Source organism: Notothenia rossii, assembly GCF_949606895.1.
Source record: "Notothenia rossii genome assembly, chromosome: 3".
Taxonomy (NCBI): Eukaryota; Metazoa; Chordata; class Actinopteri; order Perciformes; family Nototheniidae; genus Notothenia; species Notothenia rossii.
In genome coordinates, this window is record NC_136901.1 from 68,069,026 (window position 1) to 68,089,309 (window position 20,284).

At 41.1% G+C, this 20,284-nt stretch overlaps 1 protein-coding gene across 5 annotated transcripts in view; it reads left to right on the forward strand.

Annotated features, from left to right (window-relative positions):
• The first annotated feature begins 3,835 nt into the window (after positions 1-3,835).
• Positions 3,836-20,284, forward strand: part of arhgef9a (Cdc42 guanine nucleotide exchange factor (GEF) 9a) — a 54,332-nt gene continuing 37,883 nt past the window's right edge. For 2 of the 5 annotated variants that reach the window (XM_079667730.1, XM_079667732.1), the window contains exons 1-5: positions 3,839-4,101; positions 5,356-6,995; positions 8,018-8,350; positions 10,034-10,160; positions 10,247-10,356. In XM_079667730.1, the coding sequence (XP_079523856.1) occupies positions 5,406-6,995; positions 8,018-8,350; positions 10,034-10,160; positions 10,247-10,356 (2,160 nt within the window). In that variant the 5' untranslated portion in view covers positions 3,839-4,101; positions 5,356-5,405. Of the gene's footprint in view, positions 4,102-5,355; positions 6,996-8,017; positions 8,351-10,033; positions 10,161-10,246; positions 10,357-20,284 lie in introns of all 5 variants that reach the window. The other 3 variants (XM_079667731.1, XM_079667733.1, XM_079667734.1) reach the window with 3 other exon arrangements.

Below are 20,284 nucleotides of genomic sequence, written 5' to 3' on the forward strand. Positions count from 1 at the left end.
CCCGCCCCCCTGCCTCTCAGATGGATGTTAGATAAAGTCGTTTAGTGAGACCTTCCCATCACCATCAACAGCCAGACCTTTCCTAATGCTGACATTCCAGCGTCCCATGTGTGTGCCATGTGAGCTGGTACGTGTGTGTGTGCGTGCATGTGCGCGCGCGCATGTGTGTGTGTGTGTGTGTGTGTGTTTGTGTGTGTGTGTGTGTGTGTGTGTGTGTGTGTCTTCAGAGCCCAAACTGATTGATTATCCCAGACTGATTGTAAAGATGAAAGTATCTGTGAACTGCTAGGATCGACTAAAATGTGTGTGTGTGTGTGTGTTTTAGGGATGGTGCCATGTGCAGCCAGGCCAAGGAAGTATGCAGGTCAGAGCTGAGGGAATTTCAGGAATGTCAGTGTAATTCAAACTCTCTCTTCGGCCACTGAAGGCAAACCACTACCTGGGCATTTCTTATACCAGAAGTGGGCAGAAATGTTAATCTGCATAAGTGTGTGTGTGGCACTTCAAAACGCTACTGTTTAAGGAGCCTCTGTGTATACCAGCGTCTAAATGTCAATGCTCGACAATGCTGCTGGAACAAAATAAATGATATCTATCTATCTACAGTATCTATCTATAGATATCTATAGGTACATGGACAGTTTTGGGGCTCTTGTGCTTCACATTCATTTCATGGTGCTTCATACTTCTACTTCACAACACATTTTCTGGCAAATATTGCACTTTCAATTTATTACAACATAATAAGATTATTTCCTCTGTGCAGAATCAGATTATTAGTTTTACACAGTTGTATTCAACTAATCATGTATAATGTATTATTATAGATTTAGAAACCCAACTGCACTTAAGGTATTTAGAAAAAGCTCCAGCTTTAACAGCTGTAACATTATTGCATTCATATTTAAAATCCAATAATATGACATAATGTACTTCATTTTGAAAAGGGCAATTCTGATTAATTATTACTTTTGGTATTTTAAAGAGGCCTTATTGTGCTCATTTTCAGGTTTCATATTTTCTATTTTGTGCCTATACTGTGACATGTCTCCATGCTTTAATGTTCAAAAAGCTCTTTATTTTTATCATACTGCCTGTGCTGCAGCACCTCTTTTCACCCTCTGTCTGAAACTAGAGCCCAGTCTGCTCTGATTGGTTAGCTGGCCGGCTCTGTTGTGATTGGTCAACCGCTTAGAGATGTTCCGCCCCTAGGCCAATCACATACAATTTGTTTGAGCGCAAGCCAATAAAAGTGTGAGTGTTACGTAGTGATGTCACTATGTTACGAAAGTAAACAAAGGAGTCCAATGGAGGCATTTCAGACAGTGTTACAAAATCCCTCTGGAGGTAACTTTGGGATTTTAGCCTTTGCAGACCTTTTATATGCACAAAAACCTAAATAACACACAAGAGGAAAGGGAAAACCCCCAAAAGCATAAAAGGGCCCCTTTAGTTATATTATAAATGTTTTTATATAAAGTTTAGAATGACATTTCTACCTTCACTTGAGTAAAATATATGATTACTTCTTCAATAATTTGTGTCTACATAATCACAGCGTAATCAACACCTCCCTATCTACGTACATCCCTATTACACAGCTACACAGTGTGTTGGCCTCTATTTCACAAACACCTGCACTGGAAACAGAATCTGACTGAACTCCCAGCTGTTCCCACACGAGCTACACCTCCTGAATCCAGTTCCCAGGCTTTTAGTAAGCCTTTCGTTTGATATCACAACATATCTAACCCCCCCGCACTCCCTCCCTGTCTGGCCCGGCTTTTTCACGGCTGCCTGTTTTCACTCAGCTGCTTTGACAAAGACTGGTGAAAAAATTACAGCTGGGCCTAAACTCAGAAAGTGTTTGTCTTCTGTAATCTCTAGTGAGCCCAGCAGTGGGGACCGTGTCATAGGAAGAGGAGGAAGAGGGCGATTGTTCTAAAAACGAGAAGCTGATGACATCATTTCAAAGAGCTCGCTTAGAAATGTTCAACACTCGGGTGAATAGGCAACAAAGTAAACTCACAGTAATATACGCAGTTCACAAAACGTCAACAAAACGTATAATTTCAGACATGTGCACAGCTGTTAGAGTCAACAAATCTCAACCTTTCTCCCTCCATTCATCAGTCTTTTTCTCCTTTTCATGCTTTTTGGCATAAAGACTGCTGTTTGGATTTATTTCCTAAAGATGAGAGTAAGTTAGTTTTATGTCTCTATATAAATGAGGCCTGAGCTGAAACATTTGGCCTGTTCGAGCCAGGATGTCTTTTGTGACGGGAGGGGACAACAGGAAGACGGCTTGGGGTTCTGAGGAAGTGAGTGAGTAAGGGGAGGGAGGGAGGGAAGAAGTGAGGAAACAAACAGAAAGTCAACGCAAAACTATGAGGAAAAATAAAATAAAAACAGAAATAGACAAATATAGCTTACTATATATATAAATACAAATGCCCATTTGGTCTACATATAAAGCCATATGCTAAAGATGCTAAATCCGAGGAGAGGTCATTTGAAGATGAGGTTGCTGTAATTCAAAGTGACAGTTGCGGATGACCTTTGTGTAAATGTGTAAATCACCATGTTGCTACTACTACTAATACACCCTGAAGTGGTCAAAACCTCTCCAGGGAGAGGGCCACGGAGAGGAGAGAGGCACCACGGGCAAGCAAAGGGAAGCATGGACACATAGAGATATTTACATACAGTCAGACAGACTTCCTGGCATTGTCAGCCTGAGAGCGTTGATGTCAGATCCACTCCTTCCTGTGCAGAAGGGAGAACGCTATGCGATGACAATGGGCCAAAAACAGGACAAAGAGGAAATGTTTAAATTTAGGCCCCTTCTTCCACCATCTCCTCTTCCACGGCTATGGAGCTCTGGAGCTGTTTAGTTTTTATGAATTCCTTCAGTTTCCCTCCCTGAGCTCCCTCTCCCCATTGTGCCTTTTCAATAGAAGGATTTTCACATTCAACGCAAATCCCAAAGGAGGATCAGCTACTGAGACCAGAGTTCAGACAACCAATTGTTTTCACTGATGGTACTTAAACAAATCATAAGTGCTGTGTTCAATTCCACGGAACAAATATGATAAGGAAATAACTTCAACATCATTAACATATAGTAATGACTTTAGATAATAAAGATAATTCATGTTCTGTAGGATACAATTGGAGAAAAACACAGTAAACATCCCAAATTAGTAGAATAATAAAATATACATATTTAAAATATATCTTAATATGTTTATAAAACACTTAACTTTGCTATAATTTTGCTATCTGAAGGATTAAGATCATTATAAACAAAAGCTATAAGCATTCCAATAATACAAACACATATATAATTTGTTTTAAATCTTAACTTAAATTGTTGTGTATTACAACAGACTCACATTAAAACTAATTAATATTTATTAGGTTTTTCAGTGTTTAGCTAAGTGTAGACGTGAAACTTTGAATAGGACATTTAATGTTTTGAATTATAAAAATAGGAGTAGGCTAGGCACAGTAAAGATCCCATTATAATTTTCTATATATTGAACTTTATTGTTTATTGTTAGCTCTGATGAAATATAAAAAGGTGTCTCTGTGTGTAGATAATTGGTGTGTGTGTGTGTGTGTGTGTGTGTGTGTGTGTGTGTGTGTGTGTGTGTGTGTGTGTGTGTGTGTGTGTGTGTATGTGTGTGTGTGTGTGTGTGTGTGTGTGTGTGTGTGTGTGTGTGTGTGTGTGTGTGTGTGTGTGTGTGTGTGTGTGTGTGTGTGTGTGTGTGTGTTGCTCTGTCTGCGTGAGAGCTTTATCACAAATCAGAGTGTCGGCGTCTGCAGGAGCTTACAGGGCAAGAGTTCACCGCTTTGTCGCTAAATCCGGGAGTTCCTCTCAGTTTCATGATAGCTGGCGACGTTTACAGGCAAAAACTGGAACTCATGACAACTTCGAAGGAGCCGCTGTCCGCAAAAATAACTCCAGCCTTACTCATGGATATAAATTAAACCCGTGAAATACAGCGGATACTTTGAGCCGGTGTGGAAGGCGGTGTATTCATTGGCTTTACGGACAGCAACGAAGATTCCCTTTTAAACGAGGAGAGTTTTCGGGGGGTAAGTTAACAGCTTTGACGGTGGAGAAAGAGATACGCAGAGATGATATACGGATATATTCGCGGGTTTAACTTGATAAACAAGTCTTTGAAGTTTTGAAAAGTGTAACTACGAAGTTTACTCCAGCAAACAAATGCTAAACAAAGGGAAAACTTCACAAATTAATGTCATTAAACTTAATTTAGAAACCAGCTGCGACGTTAATGCCAATTGTATTGACGCCTTTATTAAAAGAAATACGACTGTCAGACGCCCAACCCAGTGTAAAGTCAACCTGTCACTTTTAGCTATGAGTTGTCAATTTTAGGTGGAAACCCTCTGGTGGAAACAGAGGTGGTAGTTACCGTACGTTTTGTGACTGTGGAAGTCAAAAATTACAAAAAAAGTGTATTTTTGGAGCTTATGTTATTCCTAGTAGGCTTTTTAAGAACACCATATCAGAATAAATGGATATTAGGCTAATAGTACACAAGACTTGTAGAAGACTCACATCTTATATTTTAATGCTAACATATCTGCTTGCTCATTGAATTTGGACTTTATTTGTTGTTGACACATTTAATTTTTTTTGGAATGATTGAGCTGCTTCAGAAAGTATTCATTAAAAGCTTATCAGTAAAAAGGTGTCTTAATGAAATTGTGCCATTCTGCGAAAAGGCCATTTTAAATTAAACACATCTTTTGTGAGGATTTCATGTAACAACAAAGACACATGCTGGAGGCCCCAATTACACAAGATGCTTCCATACATTAAAGGGATTATGAAATGGGGGTAATTAACATGTTGAGCACTTGCTGAGCATCTTCCACCTCAGAAGGAGCTTATCTGAGCTCTGATGATGTCACAGCCGGAGCAGGCCTGAAATAACCACACATCTCTGTAGTGAGGGTTTCCATGACAACACAGCCTCCTGGTTTAAATGGTGGACGGGGGACTACGTCTCAAATAATTACTGTGGACCGAAAATGGGGGGTGGTTTGTGACTGTTGACTCATGGTACAAAAGCCCTTGTCTGAGAATCACAGAATGAGACGACCTCTGATGCTCTCACTGTGTTTTCGTGTTTAAGTAGCACTACCTATCTATTATTGTTGACCTCCTGCGTGGATCAAATATGGATGACCCTCCAATGAGATTATTTCATATAATAGTCTGTAGCATACATTTATAGCATACTTTGACATACGGCATTAGCATGATATGAAGAAATGAGGTCAAACTCTTGAATAAAAAATGTGGTTTTGTCCCTCCAGGTACATGATGTCCATCGGAGCTAAAAGCTGACGCTGTAGAATGAGAGAGGATGGAAGAGACAGACAACCCTGCCCCCGTGAGCAACAACCCTAATGGGTTTGTCAACCGAGTGTTTAATGTTTCTCTGGATGTGGAGAATGAGAGCAGCAGTGTTTATATTGAGGAGGCTGGGCCAGGGCCTGCAGAGGGGCAGGGAGACCCCCAGGCTGCCTCTTCTCAGACCCCTGTCAAGGACAGCCAGGAGGTCAACCGGAGGCCCCGTGCTACAGGGGGCATCTGGAAGATGTTGAACCGAAAGAGAGCGGGTTCAGAGCTGGAGCGCAGACCCCACTCCATGATCCTGCCCGGGGAGGCTTCCATCCCTAAACTCTCCTTTGCTGACAAAGTTCGCTCCTTCAAGAAGCTTAAATCCCCTATTGTGTTCCGAGGGAAGACGGGAAAATTGTCCACTGCCAGGTTCGGCAGCTCCTTTGTGGATGAGGACTCTTTCTGCCATGACATTGGCACACCACAGCAGTCAAGCAGGGGCACTCTTAGAAACCGTGGCAAGAGGCACTCCTATGCAGGCTACACAGCAGAATTTGAATGCTCGTTTGAAGACATCGACCTCACAGCTACTTTAGATAGACACCAGCGCAGTGTGACAGGGGAGACTGTGACTCAGAATGGTTGTAAACCACCAGAAAGAGTCTGCTATACTAAAAGAAACCACAACAACTCTACCAACTGTAACAAAACTGCTGCAGGCTGCGAGGAGCCGAGCGTTAAAGGTAGCCCGAGCACCCACCAGGGTCAGGGAAGGAAGAACAAAGATGTGTGGAGTTACCTGAGGAGGATCTCCCTGTTGGGGAAGGCCAATCCCGTCTTTTCAGAGAGGAGCTTTGACTCAGAGCTTCCCTCTTGGGACAAGACCATGGACTCAGAATACGGTTCTGTGGACTTTGAGAACGTCAAAGACTTTCAACCGCCGCCCCCGAAACACTCCACTGACACCAAGGGGCACTTTGGTGGTCTGTTCAAGTTTTTTAACAGTGTAGCAGAGACAGCCAGGAAGTGGCGGACCACATCACACTCCTTTGCTCCTCCAGAGGGAGAGAGGACGCCGATGAGCTCACCACAGCCCACAGTGGACAACATTCACAGTGTTTCCCTGACACTCCACAGTGATGGGCTTCCAAAATCCCAACCAGCAACACCAGCGACCGCTAAATCCTCGCACGCAAGTAGCCTTGAGAGGGAGGATCCAGCACCTGAGACAGGTGGACGGTCCACTCAAGTTGTCCTGAGAGCCTTTAGGGCATACTCAGGATCTCGAGCTGTTAATGGCCTTCAGAGGTCAGAGGGTGCAGAGACACATTTAGAGACAAACCACAGGTCCACAGCCATAGTAGAGAATAATTCCCCAAAACCAGGTCCAACTACACATACCAAAGAAGAAGAAGAGGTCGAAAAGGATCCATTAAACTGTCTCTGTCCAGAGGAAAAGGTAGAGGGACAGACAGGAAATGACCCAGATTCCAGGGATGCTCCACCTGACTCCCACCCGTTACAGGAAGTGAGTGTCCAATCACAACAAGGTGATAAAGAAAGCACCACCAATAGCGTGCCAGCATCAGATTCCACAGAGGAGATATTTAAGGTATGTGTCTTTAAATCAAAATGTTAATCACCAGAATGTTTTATAAATTAAAAGTCATTTGAGTTGCTAATCAGCATTATCATGTATAATGCGTTTCACAATCATGCCATAACCACATTCCATTTCAGGCTTTTTTCCACATCATTAACATCGCCACAAGCATGCACCATATAATTAGTGCATAAATGCTGTAAATATCATGTATGTAACAGTTTTAACCACGTTCATTCTTTTGCTTCTTAAAAATCATCAACAAACCAGAATGTAAATAATACCAGACTTGTTACTCAGACCTAGGTGTGGTTTACTAACTGTCAGAAACACCAGCAGCCTGTGAGGCAATGAGTTGGGCACCGACTCTACAGTTGTCCTTTTGCCCCATCTGTTGGAGAAAGCAGGAAACAGTCAGTGAATACAATAATGGACAACATCTCAGTAGAAGAGTTTGTCCTTTTTCCCATGCCAGGAAGACCCTAATTCCCATAAAGCTGTCCGTGTCTGTGTGCAGCGGTCTCAGAGCCAGAGTGACGTCTGCACTTCATGGCGGCACCCTTCCCTTCTCACTCCAGTGGAGGCATTAGTCATCCCCTTCCAGTCACACCAACGAGTCAGGACATGTTAACCCTAACTCCTTGACAAAACGAGATGTGACATCTCTATGCTCCGCACACTTTCATAGGGGTTTATTATGCAAGGGGGCTGTGGGAATAAGTGTTTGGGGAAGGGTGTTAATGTGCAGCCCTACAATAATATCAGAATCATAATGGCACCGGGAAAATCCTCCCTATTCAGCAACTGTTTACACGTAATATCCACCTGTCTTCTCTGAAGTTTAATTGCCATTCGGGGACCTTCTTGGCACCTGTGTATAGCCACTCAAGCATAGCAATTAGGATCATCACGGCGAGTAGAAATGATATTTTGATGAACCTATAGAGACGTTCCTCCCAATTCCCCACACAAAAAATGCTTTGTTGCACCTTTATCGGAGCCAAATTGCTGAGTGTGTGTGCCGATCACAGCTGTGTGAGCAGATTGCCAGCCAGACAGGCTGCGGTGTGATGCAGACCCCCGCCCGCCCCAGCACAGAGAAGACCTCTGTTCCCCACAAGCCCCCGCGCCCTCGCCCTCGTCCTGTCTCTGCTGTACTGGACCTGCGGGGGCTCAACAACCTGGACCGAGACCTCTACAGCCACTACAGTGAGGTCGGCTCGCTCTGCCGGCGGAGACGCAGGCCTGCTCCCAGCATGCACCTCTCTCCGGGGCCAAGGCGGACGGCTGCTCGCTCCAGGCCTTGCTCAGTCATAGAGACCGGTGTTACTAGGGAGATGCAGTCCACGGAGCTGCACCACAGAGTAAGAAGACAAGTAAACAAACACAGGCATTCATGCATAATATCACTCAGAGTAAATATACAAACATGGACATACAATAACAAATAAGTAATCCTATACTCCTATTTAAACTGTGTAAGTATAATGCGATACCATAACACTTTATTGTCATAGCAGTTCTGACCTTTTTCTTGCATCATTGCTGCTCCATTTGAGACATAAACAAATATTTAACATAACAACATAACATAACCCTTTAACATACATTTGATCCTGGGTTAAAACTATATGTATTGTTAAGATCAACTGGTGATTCAGTCTACTTAAATTGTGGGACCCTTTATCTCCAATTTGATTGTAATAATACATGTTCGCTGTTCAGGACATGATTTGGGTGGGAAACAATGTTGTTGGCAAGCCTGAATATGTTATCTAGTTTTCATTTGATAAAGACATGTTGACCTTCAAGCATTGGACAAACTACTACCATGTAGTATTGCAGTACTGTAAACAACTCAAATGTATTTAAATGCAGTAGATAGACACAGTGTTGGAAGAAGTACTCAGATCATTTACAAAGTACAAATTCTATGCTCTTACAATATTGCACTACAAGTAAAAGTCATGATTTAAAAATGCAACTTAAGTAAAAGTAAAAAGGTAATAGCATCAGTAGTACTCATTCTGCACAATGACTTGTTTCAGAAGTACAGTATTATCAGCTAAATGTACTTCAAGTTTGAACAGTCAAAGTACTTATTATTCTGAGTGGATCTTTTCCCAGTATTTTATTATTATGGCTATAATATGATCCTGTTTTTATGCATGTAAGAGCATTTTAGCATTGTTGTTGGTCAATTTATATACAATTAAGGTACAATGTAGATTAGTAGTACCATATCATATGTTTTGTTGTGACTAGTAACTTGTGTTAAATAAATGTTGTGGAGTGAAAAGTACAATATTCAACTCTTGAATGTAGTGGAGTAAAGTAGCAAATATGTACAAATATGTCAAAAGTACTTGAGTACAATACTTGAGTAAATGTACTTAGTAACTTTCAACCACAGGAAAGACATAAATATGATGTTAACCCTGATGAAAAAATGAAGTTGGAGGGTAAATCTCCACCAATTTGCTGATAAATATAGCCCATAATGAATCAAACTCACTCTGGAGGGCAGCCCAGGACTCACCCAGTATTTATACCCGCTCACTGTTAGTTGCAACAATGCATGCACGCTCTGCCCCACTTATAGAGGCCTGTATTTCTGCTTTTCCCTCAGCTCACCTCTCCCTCTCCCTCTCTTTTTCCTTCCCCTTCTTTCTCCCTTCTTTCTTTGTGGCTTCTCAGTCTCTCTGTCGCCAATTTTCTGCCTCATCGCTCCCATAAGCTCTACCTCTCATTGCCCTAACTCAGAGTCAGTTCATTTGAACCTGGGAGACCGCCCGCTTGGCATGATGTATAGTCTCTCTCTCGGTATTGCTGCAGGGCATACACTTCGACCAACGCACCAGAATAGAACCTTGCTGGATGTGAAATGCTTTAATAACCTGCAACAAAAAATGGGACAAGGGAAGATTTGTTTCCAAGGTGAAGGGCAGGGGAACGTGTGCATTCACCCTTGCACGTGTGATTGTGTGCATGGAAGTGACTCTGTATAGAATATATAGGAGATGCCCTAACTACTCAGTCCCCTCTAGGCCTTGTCTCGCCCCCCGGGTGTGTCCCCGTTAGAGCCCCCACTGAGGGCGTCTCTCCAGCGGTGCCGCTCCCTGCCGCTCCCCCCCAGCACTCTCTCTGCCTTGGCTCTGCTCCTGCCCAAGTCAGGTAACATTTGCATATTTGTATTTCACATTAATATGGAGACTGTCGATTGGTGTGTTTGTTGAATTGATCCTCTGTCTGTCCTCCAGACATGGGTCAATCGTCATCGTCGTCGGTGCGCCTGCGGTCCGGAGGCTCCGGCAGCTGCAGGAGGGGGAGGCTGCTGAGGCCCGGATCAGAACCACTGCAGGTCAACATAGTGAGTCAAACACACATCATAAATACAGATTGATCTAGCCACCACTTTTACATTCTTTCTGTACCGCTTCCAAGGCCATTACAGTGATTTAAAAAAACTAAAACATGATGTGTTACTACAGTATATGCTAAGAAAAAAAGGCAAATATTTGAACTGATATTGCAATTGTGATGTGCTTTGTGATATTATAGGGACTGATCTTTCAAAAAAACATGATTTACTTAATCATTGAAATATATATTAAAGGGGCCTTTGCTTTTATGGTTTTCCCTTCCCTGTAGTCCCTTGTTTACTTCTTTAACAAAATGAAATTACTTTGTAACAATCAAGTTTCTATTGGCTAGTGGTCCTACACATTGTATGTGATAGGCTAAGGGGTGGGACATCTATAAGCGGTTGACCAATCACAACAGAGCCGGCCAGCTAACCAATCAGAGCAGACTGGGCTCTGGTTTCAGACAGAGGGTGTTTCTCATTCTCGAGTACGCTTGCTTGGTAGTCTTCCGAGCGTCTTGCTTCAGAAGCGAGGAAAGAATACTTCCTGGCATTCAGAAAACAAAGAGTGGAACAGGCGAGCAAGTGTGCGTCATATGAGAGGCCCCGCCTTACATTTTCCGCTAAAGATTTGGGGAAATTGGTCCGTGCGCAAAGCATTGTGGGGATTTTAAGACCGCGAAGTCTACACATGTGCAGCCTCGACATTTCTCCAAACGAAGTACGCCGGGCTCGGTAGAATTCCAAGTATGCTGGACATTGGAACAGTACTTCGGCGGCACTCGATTACGTAGTATGCTTGAAATAGTGGCTCTGGAGCAGCTACTCGAGATTGAGAAACACCCAGAGGGTGAAAAGAGGTGCTGCAGCACAGGCAGTATGAGAAGAATAAAGAGCTTTTTGAACATTAAAGCATGGAGACATGTGAGGCAGAAAATACAAATAGGAACTTATTACTAAGTGTGTAGATTATCATTAGGCTGATACGGCTCGGCAGCACCACAATGTTTAGTATGGAATGATATTTGCACACATTTTGCCTTTACCAAATGTAGCACTTACTGTGTCCATCCTTTCTATGTATTGTGATGATATTTGACTTAACAAAAATGTAAATATTATTTTTGATTAAGAATTTGGCTTTCCAAATTAGATACACATGATTGTCGGCCAAATTCATGTTTTAAATGTGTGCTTCACTGATAGAAAACTCAGCTGCCTGACAAATTGAGTGCTGCCCAAACTAACATCCAGCTGCTTGGGGGTAATCTAGAGGTTTTGTCGTTCCCCTGTGCGAGCACCCTGCAGCACTAACCTGCGAAAACCTTTTTTTGCTGCTGCCTTCCACAGTAGAAAAATAGTATTTTGGGTAAAAGTTTTGGTACGCCCTGGTAGAACACCTGGTTGAGCGAGCTTTCAATTTGCTAAGGCTGAGTTTTTGGCATCGGGCCTTTGCTGCATGCCGTCCCCTCTTTTTCCCCATTTTCCTGTCTTCATTCAGCTGTACTATATTGACAAAATACAGCCCACATCTTTTTTTCAAACATAAAGAATATGGCCAATTTGAAAAGAATGGTTTGCTTTTTAGTACAGTGGCTATCTGCAGTTCGTGACTGCAGGTCGCCAGACAAAAAATGTACATTTATTTTAAATAAATAGATATTTTAGACTGAGGAATCACTTTTACACTACATTCCGGTATACATGCCTTTTAAATAAATGTATTGAGTTAATTTGAGTGTAAAATTGGGGTCAGGGGGAGAGAAAATAAAAAAGAAGGCATTACAAATTCTAACAATTCACAGTCAGGGCATTTAAATTAATCACCGAATCAATCAGTTGTTTACATGTCTATTGCCCTCTCTCATTGACTGTCCTTTCAACTCTGTGCTGACTGGAAATCAATTAGTAAGGCCAGAATATCTATTTACACCCCTAAAAAACAAGCAGGCTAAGTAATAAACTGAGACGTGACATGTTCTGACTATCTCCATCAATCCCTCCGCCCCGTCGTTTCAGTACTATGGACATTCTTACACAAGCACCCCCTAATTAAGCCAAACTCCACTTCAACGCCCACTTGCTCAGCTGTAGAAGATCTTACACTTCTTATCACATGCCAAAATGTTTAGACACCAAAAAGCATTTCACCCACTTGCCAGAATACATTTCATCTTCCTATGTGGTGCTAATGAGATGCACTGTGAATAAGGACTCTGATGTAAAGATGTGTACACCAGTAGGAACGCTGCACGGCAGGGAAGTGAAAGCAGAGCTCTGTTCCTTCAATTGGTGGGGGGGAGTGTAGGGGAGAGTAGGAGAGAGAAACTCCCTCTGCAGGGAACTTTGGGATTTTAGCCTTTGCATACCATTTACTGTACATAGTGTAAAAGTATTCATTATGCAGAATAGACATTTTCGGAATGAAATATGTATTATATTACGGGATTCTAGATATGTCCATCATTTCAATGTTGCAGCTGGTAAGGTTGGAGTTAACTTGAATTACTTTTTAAACTGCTGACTGTGTTAACCCATAGATGCATAAGTAGGTATTTTTTGACCCGTTGAATTGGTTTTCTTGAAGTATCTTTGTAATTACATTTTCATATTCCAGCTACTGTATATCTCAAAAAACATGTTTCGGATATCATGCCATTCAAATTTTTAATTTACATTTGAAGAAATTGTAGTTGTTGTATTACTACCCCAAGCTTCCATAAGTGGGTCAAAAAAGACCCGCATGCATTTTCTATGGAATTTCGTTTTTTTCAAAATGTAAAAAAATGTCTAAAATGATAAATAGTGAAAGATTAAATATAAAATATTTCTAGTGTGAACCAAAATATAATGCTAAATATTATACAAGTGATTTTTTCTTAACCAAAATGACAGACATTGCATAAAAACACATATTATTCTAAACGGGTCCTTTTTGACCCACTTATGGAAGAGTGTAGGGCCCAGTCACTCGTGCATCTAAGGGTTAATCCATAAAAGTAAAAAATAATTATTTTTAAATTATTAATTCCATTTTAAATTATTTATTTTAAATGTAAAGTTGTAAAAAGTATGATATTTGCTTCCAACGTTGAATGGAAAAGTATTAAATAGCATACAAATGGAAGAATTGAAAGTAAAGTGCAAGTACCTGGATATTTGACTTGAGTAAACATACTTTCCAACCCTCCCTGCAGCCTACTGTATATACATGTTACAAAGTGACAGTCAGTTCCCCTGTTGCAGACACTGTATGAACATCTGTAGATGAGATAAGCGGACGTATGATAAATACTGATAAATCCCCTCTCACTGATAATATGGAGATGACAGAGCACTGGTCAATGTTTCATCAGATAATGAAGGAGCTGATCCGTGAAGATGGTGGCCGTGAGGATTAATGTCATCCCGAACATTTAGGCCATTACTCATCCTGAATCAGGCGCCCAACATTTCAGATGTTTTTCTTTAAATCTGACAAGAGCACTTGCAGACGAATGCAAAGAAAAGGAAATTACATTTAATCGTTTTCCAAATACCCAATGTGCTGGAATCTTCCAGAAGTGAAACGTGTCTTTGTCAGTTGTGTGAAATTGGCTTCAGAGTACGTCGGAGTAATACAACTCAGGATGTGAAACTAGGCATTTCAGTGCTTTGATGTGTGAGTGGCCTCAGGGGGATTTCACTGGAAGGAGACGCAGAGTTTCTCAAAAACATCCTGACGGGGTAGTGAACATTTGTGGGGCTTTGTCAAACATCACAAAACTGCAATACATAGAGCTTAACACTGTCGATATTATTGTTTAGGTATACTTAGTGACATTTGTATTGATTCCAATATGCAAAGTGTTATCCACATACACATTTCTTAGTAGGGCTGCACAATTATTGAAATGTTATTAAATATCATCAAGAATGAAGTATTATGGTGCTGCAGAGAGGTCCAAACCTAAAGACTTAAAATCATTTTTTTCGTACAGATACTTCTCCTGTATTGTGCTATATACATTTAGTGCATGTAAATGGTCTGCAAAGGCTAAAATCCCAAAGTTCCCTCCAGAGGGAGTTTCAGTCCCTTGTTTCCTTCCTCTATTGTAGTCTCTTGTTTCCTTCCTCTATTGTACTCCCTTGTTTACTTACTCTATTGTAGTCCCTTGTTTACATCCTCTATTGTAGTCCATTGTTTACTTCCATAACATAGTGACATCACATTGTAACACTCACGCTTCTGGTGCCTGGAGTTCCAACATATTTTACGTAATAGGCTTAGGGGTGGGACATCTCTAAGCGGTTGACCAATCACAAAAGGGCTGGCCATCTTACCAATCAGAGCAGACAGAGGGTGAAATGTCACAGTAGAGGCACAAAATGCAAATATGAACCTGAAAATGAGCATTATATATTAGGGCTGCTCAATTAATCGTATTGTAATCGCAATTACGATTATGGCTTGCAACGATTACGAAAACAACGTAATCGAAATATAACGATTATTTTTGTATTATTATTATTAAAAAAATATTTTATTGGTTTTTCAGTTGAGTTATACTTAAAGTTCAGGGTAATCAACTGTTACAAATATACTGCTCAACAAAAAATTCTCCAATAAATTGATGTTTTCAAAGTAAATGGATAATCGTTTTTAATAATCGTGATATCAATTATTGACCCAAATAATCGAGATTATGATTTTTGGCATAATCGAGCAGCCCTATTATATATCCCATTTAATAAAAAATGTTTATGATAATGTGAATAATGATTTCATCATTCCCTCTAAAAATGCAAATCAAATCCCAATTGCAATATCATTTAAAATAATTACAAGCTATTTCTTCCAAATTTAGCATTAAGTGTTTTCCTATTCAAATAAATAAAGATTATAAAATCAATTTAGGAGAGAGCTTAAGCTTTGTCGGTTTAGCTCACTTTAAAATTCAAGGAGTCAGTGAGGAATAACCACAGCATTTGTAGTACAGTAAGTATACATGTTTCTGATTCTGTCAACTGCTAAATACTGAGCCCCCGGGCTTTCTGTCCTGGTATTGACATTTAGTCAACTGCGTCTTTGAGGAGGTGATACAGTTAGGCTTTGATTACAACTTTTTTTTTTATTGCTGGTCTAAATAGTGTTTGTGCGCCACTGCACGTTGTTGCCATGACACTCGCTGGCTCCTGTTCATCTTCTTGCTTCTATCTTTAGGCAGCCTTTTTAAGTGTGAGCTAAATAGAGAAAGTGTGTGGGTGAGAGAGAGAAAAAGGGGTGGGAGAGAGAGAGGAACAGAGAGGGTGGAAGAGAGAGAGAGATGCTCCCTTTGTGTGTGCACTTTTGTGTCGTGGTGGCCCTCCCCTGGGGTATTGAACGTGGACTCATAACACTGGGAATGTCTCGTGTGGGTTTGAATGGAGAGGGAAGTTCATTTGCAGCGGGCTCAAATGCTGGGATTCATGACTTGACCACAGAGGTAGCATATATATATATATCTAAATATATATATATATATACTGTATATGCACAATATGACATAACACGGTAACGCAGCTGTAGTGCAGTCACTCGGATGGAAGATGCTTTCACGTTAAATCTGTGTGTCTTATTTCTGGTAAGTCATGCATTGTTTATACGGAATGGATCTCATGTGAGGATTGGATCTGTTGGTTGTGATACAGTCCGCCTGTTCGGATAACTACTGGAGCCTGGAGGCCGCCAGGCAGAGAGAAGCCTTCTCACTGCAGTGGATTAACTGCTAATGCTGACGCCTCTCTTCTCCCTTTCATTTAAATGGGTTTCTCCCCCAGTCACTGCCCTCTCTCTCCTCTCCTCTCCTCTCCCCTCCTCTCTCCTCTCCTCTCCTCTCCTCTCCTCTCCCCTCCTCTCCTCTCCTCTCCTCTCCTCTCCTCTCCCCTCCTCTCCTCTCCTCTCCTCTCCTCTCCTCTTCCCTCCCCTCCTCATCTCTACTCCCCTCTCCTCGTATAACAAACACCAAGCAGTGGCAGGTCTTTGTTCATTCCTATGCAGATGAGAGGACTGCGTGTTGCTAATGCTGTGCCCGAAGCTGCGCTGTCAACTTGTCAGAAAGGGGGACTGCTTTATTAAGGGCTTCACACAGATTAAGAGTTTCAAGAGAACTCTTATATGATTAAGTGTGGGCTATCCTAGGACTGTCTGCTGGTCATAATCATATTATGCAATGCCATCTATTTATTAGTAACGCATGAGTCAGCAGGAAATGGCTATTTGGGCAGATAGTAAGGCAGTGCTGGAAAAGAAAAACGACTTATACAGACACTCTTATGCACATGTGCTGAGCACCATTGCTCCTATGATAATTTGATTTAATAACACTTTCTATCACCACCATGTCTATAATGCATTATAATCAGCTTACAGACGTTTGTCTCTCATGGGGCAAACATTATAATATTTCATAGTCGCTGGTCACTATTGAACATTTGTTTTTGCAAGGATCATAGTGTGTCATTTCCTTTGTTTCCCTATCACTGTTGTAATGGTGTGATTATAAATAACCCCAGGGCCGTTGCTGCATGGCGTCCCCTCTTTTCCCCACTTTCCTGTCTTCATTCAGCTGTACTATATTGACAAAAACCCATTTTCTTTTCAAACTAACCCTTTGCTGCCTGTGTTCCTGGTGCCATCCTGGTTTGTCCCTCATTCAGTTACTACTGCTTTTCATTCCTTTTGTACTATTTTAGCCTGCTCCTATTTTTCGTGTTTACCTGTTCTTTAAAACCAGCTCTATTTTCAAGCTCCCTTTTGTTATTTTGACCTGCTCTGTTTGGGTTTAACTGAGTTAACCTGTGACATGAGGTACAGGCAAATATGACAAGCCGGTAAAAAGTCCCTGTTCATTGTCTACTTTAAGTAAGTTTAAAAATGTAAATAAAATATAAATATAAAATGTCAGGAAGTGACTAGCAATTCTATAATTATGACCCTTGACCTTTTAAGTCATTTTAAAATGCTTTATATTGGGTTATGAGTATTCTAACTAAGTGCTATAAGCAGATTTCCATAATAATTTATAATGCATTTTAGACACAGGCGTCATTAAAAGTATTACAGGTAATTTTCCCAAATGGACAAAGATTTTGTATTCCTCTTAGGCCTCAGCGCCTATGATACACCCTCTTCACTCTGACACACACGTACACACCCGTACACACACTTCATATGCTGATGTATTCAGAACTCATCTATCAGGCTGCATGAGTCATTGCATTGACGACCTCATTATTTGGTGAGGAATGACTAGCACCGGCCAGTGATGTCTCTGTCCAACACGCTGTGATTGTGTGGCATCTATTTTACCCAGGGCTTACTTTAGAGCCAGACACAAACCATGGGAATAGGTCTTCCTTAAAAATAACTGAATGCATGTACAGTCTGTGCTCTGAGCCCAAGGCGACTTGAAATCTTTTATCAGTGTTCATTCAACATTATTCCCCTGCCAAAGCACAGGCAGGTATCCACTGTGACTTACTGCAGCCACCAGCTATTACTGTTTTGCAGGATGCATTGGGCTCTAATAAATAGTAGTGCTGCTGACTGAATCTGAGCAGGTGGTTGTGTCAGAGCCTCCCTAGGCTGTTTTCTTCCAAAGAATGGGTTTCTGCCTGTCAGGTGTTCTTGTTGTTGTTGTTGTTGTTGTTGTATGCATGGGCGTGCGACTCCATGCTTATGTGGTGTGCTTTTGTGTGTGTCAGAGCGAGAGACAGACGGATAGGCTCAGGGCCTGTTCACTTATATAACATTACATTACATGTTACTTGTTAGACGCTTTTATCCAAAGCGACTTACATACTCAATACTGTGGACAATCCCCACAGGAGTCATTTGGGGTGAAGTGTCTCAGGAACACACCGACATGCTGACTGCAGTGGGGTTTGAACATGTGACCCCCTGATCCCAACAGCTACGCACAACCCACTGCACCACACGCCTCCCCATAGCGCTTGAGAAGGTTTCCTTTGCTCCCTGCAAAAGCCATCTCCACTTTCATCTTAGATGGCTGCATGTTCCAGAGGACTGGAGGAGCAGTGCTGTGTGCTAATTCTCTTCCTCACTGGTGTATCCTGTTTTACAGTTTTTCCGCCTTATACCATTTTGTCAGACCATGCATGTCTGTGCATGCACAGATTTGGGTTTGTTCTTTCTCAGAGCACATTCTGTTTTATACCTCATCAGTGCCGGTATGTCAACCCTTATATCCTCACTGCCTCACTAACGCCACTGCCACTGTAGGACAGGGTATTTATTGGTGGAATGTTGCAGCAATGTCACAACATGCAGTGATGTTTCTGTTCAGACTATTTAAGGCCTAAGGCACTCGGCTGCTTGTTATCCTTCATCAGTTGTATCCTTTGTAAACCTGTTCCCAGGGTGCTTAGCTGATTTTACCCACAGTCATCAGGTTCTGCTGTTTGTGTATTACAGTTTATTTTAATGGCTTCTTGCTAGGATTATATTGGGGATAAAGACTTGATCTGGTATTAAGTCAACCCAGAAGAATGTCACCTCGTGTTCTGTGGGATGGTGATCTCTTATTATCTGACAGCACCATCTTGAAGCAGACACGGGCTAAAACGTGTTACAGATGTCTCTAACGGAGAAGTTGTGGATTTTCTTATCTGTTCATTCCTCTGAAAAGTTTCATTTGAGCTATTCTCTAAAATAATAGCCTAGAATTTAATACGTTTCTATGACTCTTTGCAATACTTTACTTTGTAGAGTCGAGCTCATTGGAAATAGAAAGTTGATCAATATTTTTCAATTAATATTTTTTACGGAGCACAGTACTACTATAATAACCTGATTGGCAGATTGCCATTATACTTTAAGCAGGCCCAATCAATACACTAAGAAGCAGTTCATAAAATATAAAAATGATTTTTTAAAAAACATTGTTTGGTCTTTCTTCAGTCAGAAAGAATATTCTATTAAGCGTTTTTTTATCCTGCAGTGCAATGCACATTGTTATTTCATTCATGGTAAGCAGTCATAGTAGCTTAACAGTGTTCTACACATGTTACCAACCGTGACATTGAAGGGAAGAACAGACTAGGTGAGTGTTAACATACAGTACATAGCACTACATTATTCAGACCTGATCAGGGGTTGTCTTCTTGCAGATTTTTCTGACATATTAGTATCTTCTGGCTCTTGTCTATGCTCACGCCATACAAAAAATGTGACATTAGATACCACTTTCAGTAAAATGTCCAGATTTGTATTATATTCAAAACATTTATTATTATTATTTGTATACTGGTTTTTGCTGAACTCAACATAATTCTATCACTAACATCTATGTAATGCCTTCCTGTGATTTCCTCTAAACAACTGCATTACTCGCTTTTCTCCCCAGATACTTTCTTTCACAAGATAACATTTGAACACATTATTATAACATTTGATCAATCTTCACTCAAATGTACCGAATAGATCTTCTTCACAATTTCTACAACATTATAGGATCTCTGTTCACCAGCTTCTAATACATATTTGTACAGTAACTGGCTTTCCCATCTGCCGAATTGGACACAGATCTGTTAACAAAGCTTCGGAAAGAATATGTTGCCTTCCCTGAGCATGTTGATTGTGACTTTACTGCGTCCCAAAGTCCTTTTCTATCATCTCCAGGAGGATAGGACGTTGTGAGTCTCGAACCCTGTAGACAAATAATTCAAGTTTTCACAATTTAGGCATCGACTAGGTACCAAATCATTGGTTCTCGGACTACTTCTACATTTACCACAAACCACCTGTTGCTTGTAATAACCATTTCAGCACATATCAAACATATTCTGACTTCAGTTTTAAAAGCAAAAATAATTGTAACCATACAAGATGTTACATTTTCTGTTGTAATCAAGCAAGGTAACAGTACTTTGACTTAAAAGTAAATTAAGTACC